This window comes from Octodon degus, unplaced genomic scaffold (assembly GCF_000260255.1).
Source record: "Octodon degus isolate 3935 unplaced genomic scaffold, OctDeg1.0 scaffold00076, whole genome shotgun sequence".
Classification (NCBI taxonomy): Eukaryota; Metazoa; Chordata; class Mammalia; order Rodentia; family Octodontidae; genus Octodon; species Octodon degus.
The window spans coordinates 8,930,583-8,943,009 of record NW_004524652.1 but is presented as its reverse complement, the minus strand read 5'-3'; the positions used below and the strand labels follow the sequence as shown (position 1 = coordinate 8,943,009).

At 38.9% G+C, this 12,427-nt stretch overlaps 1 protein-coding gene across 7 annotated transcripts in view; it reads left to right on the top strand.

Moving 5' to 3' along the window:
- The window catches only part of Atxn2 (ataxin 2), a 140,199-nt gene that overhangs the window by 35,305 nt on the left and 92,467 nt on the right, over positions 1-12,427 (top strand). For all 7 annotated transcript variants that reach the window (XM_004635919.1, XM_023720529.1, XM_023720527.1 and 4 more), the window contains exon 5: positions 876-1,026. In XM_004635919.1, coding sequence (XP_004635976.1) covers positions 876-1,026 — 151 coding nt within the window. The remainder of the gene's footprint in view (positions 1-875; positions 1,027-12,427) is intronic.

The window sequence follows — 12,427 nt, the reverse complement described above, 5'->3', positions numbered from 1 at the left end:
GGCTGGCTGGCATGTGGTGCTGGGGGATTGAACCGCGGTCCCTGTGCTTTGTGAAGCTTGTTCCAAGTAGGTGCTTTAGACCACTGAGCCATCTCACCAGCCCCCTTAACTAATTTTTAAAAACCAGTTTTATTTTTTGTTCTTCTCTTTCAGATACTGATTTTTTTTTTAAAATATATTTAATACAGTTTACAGGGTCTCACTACGCAGATTAGATTCGTAGTGATCCTCCTATTTTCAGCCTCCCAAGCACTGGGGTTACAGGCGTGCGCCACCATGCCCAGTCTCAGCACGGCATGTTGCCTGATCTCTGTGCCTGCCTAAGCAGGCACTGCCAGTCCAAGATGCTAATTATTTTAATGGCTGGCTTGGTAATTGACGAGATTTGATTCCCTTCCCTTCCCTTCCCTTCCCTTCTCTTTCCTTTCCTTTCCTTTCCTTTCCTTTCCTTTCCTTTCCTTTCCTTTTCTCTTTTTGTACTAGGGATTGAACTCAGGACCTTATGCTTGCCAGGCAGGTGCTCATGCCCCTAAGCTATCTCCCTGGTGAAATTTCTTGATTTATGTGCTTATTATAATGTTTTAGCTGCTTTGAAACATTGTGAACTAGAAGAGAAGTAGGATGGTTAATATTCCTTTTTTTTAATTTTAATAATTATTGTACTGAAGACAGACCATAGTGACAAAGACCATCTTTAGACTTGAATTTTGAATGATAGAATGGTTAATAGGTCACATATCTGAAAAAAGGGCATCATTATCTTATAGTAAATGATCTTTTCCAAAGGCATATAAGAAATATCACTTTGATGAAATAAAAGCTATCACATTTATTTTATAAATGATTTTAATATTTATGTTTGTTTTTTGTTTTAGTGTGATTTGGTACTTGATGCTGCACATGAAAAAAGTTCAGACTCCAGTTCAGGCCCAAAACGTGAAGAAATAATGGAGAGCATTTTGTTCAAATGTTCAGACTTTGTTGTGGTGCAGTTTAAAGATATGGACTCCAGTTATGCAAGAAGAGGTGGGCTTTTATCTACTAAGTATGTCTTGTGATTTAATGCATTTATTCAAGCAGTGACTCTCCACAGTGATCATGCAGGCTTTTTTTTAAAAAAAGATGTGCTTTCTAGAATAACATGATTGGGCTGGGGAGATGGCTCAGTAGAATAAGCGCTTCCCTGGTAAGCACAAGGGCCTGAGTTAGTCCCTGGTTCTCAAAAAAAAAAAATAAATAAATAAAAAATAAAAATAGAATAACATGATTGAGGCAGGTTTTATTTTAGAAAAATTGAGGGGCTGGGAAGATAGCTCAGTTGAATAAGTGCTTAACCTGGCAAGCACAACGGCCTGAGTTCAATTCCTGGCACTGCAAAATAAATAAATAAATAAATAAATAAATAAATAAATAAATAAATGAAATGGAGACTTGATGCTGTTTTGGGGGATAGTAATTTATTTTTCATTTTTTGGTACTTGGAATTGAACTGAAGACCTTGTGCTTGCCAGGAAGCTGCTTGTGCCACTGGGCCATATTCCCAGCTGGGGACAATAATTTAAAACTTTAGAATATTACTTAGTATTTTTAGCAGCATGAATAGTGAGTTTTGTGTTCTATTCAAAGAAGTTTATAAAGGATTTCCTACAGTTCGATCAAGAAATGCTGTTGTGGGGCCGGGGAGATGGCTCAGTGGAATAAGCGCTTCTCTGACAAGCGCAAGGGCCTGAGTTCAATCCCTGGTACTGCAAAAAAAAAAAAAAAAAAAAAAGAAAAGAAAAAAAAGAAAGAAATGCTGTTGATTATTTTGTTTTTTGCTGTTGATTATATTCAATTGAAAAGTCTTGTCCCATTTGGTCTGTGAAGCTTGAATTTTTTTAAAATTTTATTTGTGTGTGTGTGTGTGTGGCCAGCTTAGCCCACCAGGGGGCAAAGATGGCTGGCATGTGGTGCTGGGGAATTGAACCGCGGTCCCTGTGCTTTGCTAAGCTTGTTCTAAATAGGTGCTTTAGACCACTGAGCCATCTCACCAGCCCGAAGCTTGAATTTTTAAGTCAGAAGAAATTGAAGCATGAGGCTAAGGAGGAAGAGACCCGTGGATGGAAAGCAGTCATTTAAGGGCTGGGAAGATAACTCAGAAGAATAATTGCTTGCCTGGCAAGCACAAAGTCCTGAGTTTAATCCCCAGTATAGTGCACACATACACACACGAAAGGTCATTTAGTGAAGGTGAAATATAGATAAATAAAGCATAAGCCATGCATGGTGGTGCACACCAGTATTTTAGCACTCTAGAGGTTAAGGCAGGAGGCTCAACACAAAATTCAAGGCCAGTCTGGCTACATAGTGAGCTGAAGGTTGGCATGAACATAGTGAGACCCTGTCTTTAAAAAACGGAAAAACTACGACCTGCCAGGTAGCTTGGCAGATGAAAGCACCTGCTTAGGCAGAGCAAAATGATTGGGGTTCCACTCCTGGCATGCTGTGCTGGCTCTGTTCCCTGACCCTGCCCCCCAGGGCATGCTGAGATGGCAGTTGAGACTAGGCATGGTAGTACATGCCTGCAATCCCCAGCACTTGGGAGGCTGAAAACAGGAGAATCACTATGAGTCTGATCTATATAGTGAGACCCTTGTAGACCCTGTAGACGCTGTACTAAAATACATTAAAAAAAAAAAAAAAAAAAGGAAAGACCAAACATAAAACAAGACACTTTGTTAATGTGGAGTCTTCTTACTAAATGAACATACATATTTTAAGCCAGATGCAGTGGCACACGTGTATAACTCAAACACTGGGGAGGCTGAAGCAGTAGGATCACATCAAGTTTAAGGCCAGCCTGAACTACATAGCAAGACCCTGTCTCATTACAAAATAAAAGAAATAAACACATTCATGTTATGGTACTGTATTTGGAGAATTTAAAAGTAGTTATATAGTTATTTTCCAATTTAATCTGTTTCACATCTTTGAGGGAGAACGTATGGGAGTCGTGTCTCATTTGAAGAGTATACTCTGCAGTGCACAGTGTGCAGTAACATGGCAAAAGGGACTTGTGAGCAAATTTGAATTTAGTTGTAAAATTGATTAATAGTGTGTACAAGGTCCTGAGTTCATTTTCCAGTACCAAAAACATTAATTTGTATATGCTGAATTTCATAATCACCTTTGTAAGTTTGTTGCAGGTTGTGATTCATTAGAATTTGATTTTTGCTGGGTGTGGTGGCGCACATCTGTATGTAATCCTAGCATTTGGGAGGCTTAGGCAGGAGGACTGCTATGAGTTCTAAGCCAACCTGGGCTATATATTCAGTTCAAGGCCATCCTGAACTGCATAATGAGACCCTATCTCAACAAAAGGAAACAAAACAAAATACCAATAATGAAACCTAAAAAGAATTTGATTTTCATGACTCAGTCTGCCATTTTTGTTAGTCTGATTCTGTTTTTTAAAAATCTATTTGTTTATTTGGTACAGGGTCTCACTATTGTAGCTCAGACTCTAGTGATCCTCCTGTCTCAGCCTCCTCAGCACTGGGATTATAGGAGTGTGCCACCTTTTGCCTGGTACTGACATCAAACCTAGCGCCCTTGTGCTTGCCAGGCAGGTGCTTAGATTGCTGAGCTTTGTCTCCAGCCCTCTTGGGCTGATTCTTGTACTTAAAACTGAGCCTTAAGAAGTTAGAGCTCCGTTTTGTAATAAGACTGTTTCCTAAACTTGTTGCTTTTGTGTGTCAGAGGTAGGTGCTTCTGTGCCTGCTTGGAAATGCAGATAAAGCAGAGATCCTGTCTGTGTTTTTATCTTAAGATTTCTTTAGTAACCCATACAAGGAAACAACTTCTGTTGCTCCCTTTAGAATTGATCTTGTTTATACCTAGAAATACAAATTGTTTATATTTATACTTACACTTTTGGAATATTTCATGGTATTAGATTCAAAAATTGCAAAAGGAAAATAAGATTTCAATTCATAACACTCTGAAAATAATACTGGCCTTAACAAGAACAATATTCCCTATCTCTTGGTTATGAGGCTGTTTATCTAACAGCCATTTGCAGTACACTTTGAGGGCCTTTTTAATTTGTTTTGTTTGCGTGCTGGAGGATTGAACCACACTAGGTACCCATTTTACCACTGAGCTATATTTCCAGCCCTGTGTTTAAAAGGGGAGGTTTTTTTGGTGTGTGTGTGTGTGTGTGTGTGTGTGTGTGTGTGTGTGTGATAAAAATCTTGCAGTGTAGTTCATCCTGGCCTTGAACTCACAGCTATCTTTATTTTGCAGCCTCCTGAGTGCTGGGACTACAGCCATATGCCACCTTGCTAATCTTAAAGTTTATCTTATTTTGCTTATTATTTTATTAATGCCTTCATTTCTCAGGTAATTTGGATTTACTGTAGAAAGCAAAGAAAATATAAATCAGAATGATAGTTTTGAGATGTTCAGTATACTTGTAAGGAGATGTGGTATACTTTTCTGTCCTTTTTTCTTTTCCATTTCTTCCTTTCTCGTCTTTCTTTTCCAGTTCCCTTTCTCCTTGGAAGATTTTTTTTTCCTATTTCACAGTATCTGTTACATTTTGGTACTTACTTACACTTGTGGTTTCTCATATCAGAGAACAGTACAGTATTTTTACATGTGTGTCTGATGTATTCCACTTAAGTATCAAGGTACATTCATTTAGTTTTTTGGTGGAACCAGGGATTGATCTCAGGTCTTTGAGCTTGCCAGGGAAGCACTTATTCTACTGAGCCATCTCCTCAGCCCAGTACATTCATTTAGGTAGAAATGGCTAAACTTATCCTTATGGCAGAATAGTACTATATTATAACCCCCCCCTTTTTTTTTCTTCCTTTTAGAGATGGGGTTTCACTATGCAATTTGGTTGGCCTTGAACTTACAGTGTAGCCTAGGTTGGCTTCAAGCTCTCAGTAATACTTCTGCTTCAGTTTCCCAAGTGCTCGGATTAAAGGTGTTTGTCACCCTACTCAGCACATCTTCCTTATCCATTCATCAACTGATAGGCATTTGTGCTGTTTCTAAGATTGAGCTATTGAAAATTGTGCCACTGTAAACATGGGTGTGTATCTATCACTCTAGTATGATGCTTTTAATTTGTATGTGTTTGCTTACTTATTTGGTACAGGACCTCGCTATGCAGCTTGGACTGGTAGTAAACTTCATATCTCAGCCTCCCCAGTCCTGGGTTACAGGTGTGTGCCACAGTGCTTGGTTTTAGTGGCCAGCATGCTGTACTAGGGGTCAAATTTGGGTCCTTGCGCTTGCCAGGCAGGCACTCAGGACTACTGAGCTATCTCCCCAACCCTGAGGAATAGCTGGGTTAAATGGAACCTCTAATCTGTTTCTTGCAGACTCTCCATACTGATTTCCACAGTAGTTGTACTAATTAGTCTACATTCCCACCAACAATAGAGAAGGGGTCTTTTTTTTTAAACCACAATCCATCAGCATTTAATGCTGGTTGATTTTTTTTTTTTTTTTTAATTTTTAAAAAAAATTTATGTGTGTGTGTGTGTGTGTGTGGCCAGCTCAGCCCACCAGGGGGCGGGGCTGGCTGGCATGTGGTGCTGGGGGATTGAACCGTGGTCCCTGTGCTTTGCTAAGCTTGTTCTAAGTAGGTGCTTTAGACCACTGAGCCATCTCACCATGCTGGTTGATTTTTGATAGTAGTCTTTCTGGAGTGAGAAAGATGGAATCTGTTTTAATTTATATGTTTTTGGATTGATCAATGATGTTGAACATTTTCCTTATACTAAAATTATTCTTTTTCTTTTTTTTTTTTTTTTGGTGGAACTGGGGATTGAGATCAGGCCCTTGCGCTTGCTAGGGAAGTGCTTATTCCACTGAGCCATCTCTCCAGCCCCTGAAATTGTTCTTAATGAAGACATCTCGGAGATTTAAATAATTTGATCAAGTGAAGAAACAAACCCAGCTTTTTTTTTTTACCCCAACTTATAGTTCTAAATATTATAGTGATGAAAATTACATGTTATGATGAGTTATTTTGATGAGCTATTTTATAATTAATCTATATCAACATTGTGGTGTAGGATCTCACTTTAAAGCCCAAAGTTTAAAAAGAAAATTCAAACAATATAAGATGTAAATTATATTATTCAAAACTCTGCTTTTTTGTTTTTGTTTTGGTTTTTTGAGATGAAATCTTGCTGTGTATTCCAGGCTGCCCTTAAACTCTAGATCATCCTGCCTCAGCCTCCTAAATGCTGTGGTTGTAGGCATGTTAACAGCACCCCTGGCTTTGCTGTTCTTGTTTTCTTTGGCTTTACCAGAGAGAATGTTTTAAGCTCAACTTCTCCAGTTATTCTGTTGACTTTGTCTGTTTGCTTACTTTGATCTTTTATATCACCTATTTCTTTCTTTTTTTTTTTTAATTTAGTGTTTCCTTTCTTTTTTTTAATGGTCAGCTCAGCCCATGCAGGGGGTGGGGTTGGCATGTTATGTGGTGCTGGGGATCGAACCGAGTTCCCTGCATGCTTGCCTAAGCAGGCGCTTTAGACCACTGAGCTATCTCGCCAGCCCTATACCACCTGTTTCTGGACTCTTGAACTTTCCTTCAGTTTGATAAACCTATTTAAGTTCTCTCATCCTAAAAGGAATCCTTTTTTAATCTTGCATTCTTTTGTCTATAATTCTGCCTGAGGCTACTGATAAATAACCTCTAACTGCAGGGTCCTTTGGACTCTCTTTCAGTCTTTACTGGTGCACTTTGATTTCAACCTCTTGAATCTGCTCTTCATTTCTGCTGTTCATTGATTGCTCCAACCCTGCCTTATTCTTTGGCTTCTTTTCCCTGGTACTACCCTTCAATGTGTTTGTGTTCCCAGTGTTTTATTGTCTGCATAGTGCTTGCTTATGTGTTCTCAGCAATTTCCCACCACTTATGAACTCCCTTCCCAGCACCTTGGTATCATTGCTTTTATACCAGTTGTGTTACGATCGTCTCCCCCATTGAGTTACTTGTGTTTGGATAGTCTAATGTCCATTTTGAATTCTTAGGGCCTGTAATAGGTTTTGACATAGTTTGGCTCAATGTAAATGTCTCTAAATAAGTGAAATTCAGGATTTAACATATTTTTAATTAAGTGTCATAGCAAGAAAACTGTAAGCAGTTTTGTGGGTATACATTGTTGCATGTGTGCGTGTGTACACATAAGTGTGGATGCGTAACTATCCAGCAAATGCTAACTGAATTCTGGAGTGTGTTCATTGCTTGTTGCTATGGACAGTACAGAGAAACAGAAGAATCTATTTTGAGTCACTTTTGAGAGCCTAGTGAAACTGTATACCTTTACCCCAAACATGCACGTAGATACACACAGACTTTTATATTTAATTTTATGCTGTTTATAAGTTTCTTAGGAAGTTTATGTCATGTTAAAAAGCTCTGCTTTGCCAGGTGTGTTGGTATACTCCTGTAATACCAGTACTTTGGGAGGCTGAATCAGGATTGTGAATTCAAGTTTAGCCTGGGCAACTTAGTAGGATCTTGCGCATTGTTTTTTTTTTTTTTTTTTTTTGTCGTTTTGAGATAGGATCCTGTTCTGCATCTTAGATTGGCCTTGAGCTCACGTTGTAGCCTAGGCTGGCCTCAAACTCTTAACAGTCTTCCTATCTCAGCCTTCTGAGTGCTGGGATCACAAGTGTGGGCCACCATGCCCAGCTAGGATCCTGACTTAAAATCTTACAGAAGGGTGGAGGCAGGGCAGCGGCTATGGCTGAGTATGAGGATCCTGGGTTCAATCCCCAGTATCACTAAATAAAATTAAAAAGCTTTGAGTGCAGCACCTTTACATTTGAAGATACCAAAAGCATATGAAAAAACTCAAGAAAAATGGAATGTTGAATATTGGTGAGATTGAATTCCAAATGCTGTTAGAGATCCATACAGTTATGTAGCATATAGTAGTAGTTGGAAGTAGTTGAAGTATAAAGGTATAATTAGAAGTGAGAAATAAAATTCTACAGATAGTTTTATTTTTATGTTTTGATGTGACTGACTTTTTAGTTTGATAGGCAAAGGCCCTATGGATAACAACAGAGAGATCTTTTTTGAAGGGCATGGTACTAGGAGCTTGAAATACATAGTCATCTAAGGAAGAGTCAGATCCCAGAGCAGGGTATACCCTGGAAAGCCTTGGATTCTGTGGAGTCAGAACATGGACCAGGCTAGTGGTGTACAACTGTCATCTAGCACTTGGGAGGTTGAGGCAGGAGGTCTGTCGTGAGTTCAAAGCCAGTCTAAACTGAGACTGCTTCAAAACATGCAAAAGAAGAAAACCCAAAAGAAACATGATCCAGAAGAATGAACAAATGAACGTGATCCATACTCATTCACTCATGGGTGGTACTCTAACTAGGGCTGGCGGATCATGGCCCTGTAGACATGTTCTTGTAGGTAGAAGTGTAGAAAGGGGTCAGAAAGTGCTTAAATTGAACAACAGGCATTTCTAAAGCTGGACAAGTGATTAGGATAAGAGTTTGATAAGATTCTTTGTGATATCCTGTGTTTGGTTGGAAGGTATAGGGTGGATGGTCATCTTTTGGCTGGAAGTAGGGACAGGAACTAGGATTTGGTTAGGATTATGGACTTTTAAGGAGTAGCCATTCTAAGCTACTATAATTCTTAATACTATACATAATATTCTTTAAAACAACCCTTTGAAAGTTTACCTTTGCTTCTTCAGATTATAGAGGTATATGTGTTCATGCTGCGCTGTTGTAAATGGAGGCTAGTGTTTATAGTAAAAAGGCCAATACAGTAGTTAGGTTTAAAAAAAAAAATTAAACACACCAGGTATGGTGGGCACACACCTTTAATTCCAGTGTTGGGGAGGTTGATGCAGGAGAATCATGTGATATTTGAACCAGCTTGGGCTATCTATAATTCAGGGCCAGCACTGAATATATAGTAAGATACAGTTTCAGAAAACCAACCCCAAACAACACAATAACAAAAAGAATGGGTAGAAGAGCCAGGTGTGGTAGGTCACATAGGACCACTATTGAATTTGAGCTAAGGATCTAATGAGTTCAAGGCCAGCTTAGAATAAGTAGCAAGACCCTATCTCAATCAAACCAAAACAAACAAATAAGGAAGAGTGGAAGGGAAGGATGGTAAGTGACCACCCCATTAGTTACTGCAGTTTTAAATCAGTGAAATAGAATTTTTTAATCTCTCAGCTATTGTAAGAAAGATTAATACTATCTCATGGTAATGAGAGAAAATAGGCAGTTACTTTCTACACTGCCATTGTTTTAAATAAAAACAAGTAGCTTTTGGGGAAGTGAGAGTACCAGGGGTTAAACCCAGGTCCTTCACACTGAGCTACCTCCCCTGTACTTCTTTTACTTTTTTCCCTTTTCTGTAGTTTTATTTATTTACTTATTTATTTATTTATTTATTTATTTTTGGTGGAACCGGGGCTTGAACTCAGGCCCTTGCGCTTGTCAGGGAAGCACTTACTCTGAGCCATCTCCCCAGTCCCTAATTACTTATTTATTATATATTTAGTAGAGGGTCTTACTGTGCATCTCAGACTCGTAGTGATCCTCCTGTTTTCAACCTCCCCAGCGCTGGGATTATAGGGTGCGCCCCCCTTGCCTGATCTTGGTGACTGGCTAATTGCTCACTAGGCTGGACCAGTGTAGCATGTGGTGCCGGGAATCAAACTCCAGTCCCTGTGCTTGCCAAAGTAGGTGCTTAGTCTGCTAAGCTATCTCACTGGCCCACTTCTTTTACTTTTTATTTTTGAAATAAGGCCTCACTAAGTTGCTAAGTGCCAAGGCTAGGCTTGAACTTGTGCTTCTTCTGTCTCAGACAAGTAGCATTTTTGAGCTCTTTAGTGGATAAGAAATTGAAACGAATCCAAGGACATTGTTCATTAACAGTTTGCTTGGCATTTTTGTATAATGGTAGTATGCTAATTAACTGTCTCATTTTATTTTTCTCTTGCCATGTATAGTCCCAGCGAAGTCTTACGAATAGCAAATATATTGAAATCAGTAACAGAGCTGAGCAATGAAGGAATGTGGATAAGTTGCCTCAATTGCATTTCTGTTGTAGTTGTGAATGAAGTTGATTGCCTTTCTACCCAGATCAGTCCTAGCAGAATATTAAGTGAGTGCTTACGTTTGAACCGTAGTTGTTCTGATTTACAGTGGGAAGTAATAATTTTGCAAAATGCTTATGTGTTTGCTAAGGAAACAGAAAGGTGTTTGTACAGCTGTAAGATTGGGATTTAGTTCATTTTATTTTTTCTTAACCTGTTCCTGAACATTTTTTAACATAATTTTGAAAGTAAAAAGACTACTGTACTTGGTTGATAGCATTGACATTTTAGGGCCCAAATTTTTTGGATTCCTAAATCTATCCGAATCTGCTTTTTAAAACTTTTTTGTTTTAGTTTGTGTGCAAAATCACTTTCTTTTTTTTTTTTTTTCTCTAGGTTTTGAGCTATTTGTAGAATAATTAAACTAATTTCAGTTGGCATCGTTACTTGAACTTCTTTTGACCCTTTTTGGAGAGTGTGGGAATTGAAATTTGGTAGCTTGTGGAATTCTTCACTTCTTTCTTCTATACTGGAGATTGAACCCAGGGCCTTTTGTACTGAGCATGCTCCTGGATGTTAAAAATTTTTTTGTTCTGAGGAATGGTCTTAAGTTCCTCAGACTGGGCTTGAACTCACAATCCTCCTGGTATCGCACCCCAGAACACTAGAATTACAAGGGTGCTCCCCGCCATCTTGTTTTTTAAATACAATATTACAAACTTCATGAAGTGCGTGTCCATATTTTTCTTGATTTTTAATTTTATACTTGTCAGGTTTTCCTGTGGAGTTTTGTGTATGTTTGATTATGTGGAGTCTGTCTCCCAGGTCTTTTAAATAAACCTGGTTTGTGACTTAACACATCTTTTAAGAATTGTAATTTAGTTGATTTGGGGTCATACCTTCACCTTTTTTTGTGTGTGTGACAGGGTCTAGCTATGTAGTTCAGGTTGGCTTTGAACTCACTGTGTAGCCCAGGCTGGTCTTGAATTTACCATGATCCTACTGCCTCAGCTTCCTGATTGCTGTGACTACAGGTGTGAACCATTACCTAGCTCACTTTGTGGGTTTTTTTTTTTTTTTCCACTCTGTTTTGAATGGTACCATTTCTGAACAATTGCAGCTCAAATTTTGATGTAGATTTCAAGAAATTACTAATCACTGTTTATATAATATGGTGGATTTAATAAAAAATGATTTGTTTTAGTTTTGAGGTAGTTATTGAACACAGGTCCTTTGTTCTGAGCTACATCCCCTTTCTTTTTATTTTATTATATATTTTTTTCTCTTGAGGTTGAGTTTTGCTGAAGTATTAAGGCTGGCCTTGCATTGTCATCCTCATATCTCATTCTTGCAGAGTGCTAAGATTATAGGCACTTGCCGTTGCACCTGGCTGTTTGATAATAGGTTTATTTTATTTTATTTTTTTGAGCAGAATATATTTATTGAGAGAAAGAAAGCTCCTGTCCAAGAGAGGGACAGGAGGGAGCCCCAAGTGGGTAGTTCCCCCAAGGTTTTATTTTTATTTTATTTATTTTCTTGAGACAAGGTCTCTGCTATGTAGCTCAGGCAGGCCTCGAACTTGCAGCAAGCCTCTTACTTCAGCCTCCTGAATGATGGGCTTAACGGTGTACACCACCATGCCTGGCATATTTTATTTTAAAAATATTTTCCCTTAAATTTTAACCCAGATCTTCCAAATTATATGCCTCATAAACAGAAAACTTTCTTAGTACATGTTTGCAGTACATATTGAGGGGGGTTGGTACACATATATAATACATCTTTGGTTGTTTGGTTGTTTGTTTTTTTTTCTGTCTCAGTTACTTTTCCCTTGCTGCTGGGACAAAATACTGACACTCAAAATTAAGAAAGTTTGTGGAGGTTCCAGTCCATACTTCACTGGCTCCAATGCAGACAGCAGCAGTTTATGGCAGCAGAAAAGAACAAAGAGCAGAGGAAGAGCAGCAGTTTTGGTGTCTGTCAAGCTTCTGTCTCTTATACACTGACTGCAAAGACCAGAGCTCCTCTAAGGAAGTGCTGGCAGCTGCTGCACAGATCCAAGCTCCTCTGAAGTGGTGCAGCTGCGATGTTAAAGCTCCTCTGAGGAAGTGGCCCTGCGAAACTTGGAACTCCTCTAAGATAGTGGGGTGCCAAATCCTTCCTCAACTCCTTTATATACCCTTTTTGTGCTGAGTTACTCTAGAGTGGAGCCCATGCCCCAGGTCATGGAATTACCAAGCAGATCTGGCCAAGCATTGGATATCTCAAGTTGACACAATGTATCAGCCATTACAATCCACCCCTTGTCAACCTGGTAACTACACATATACTTTTTT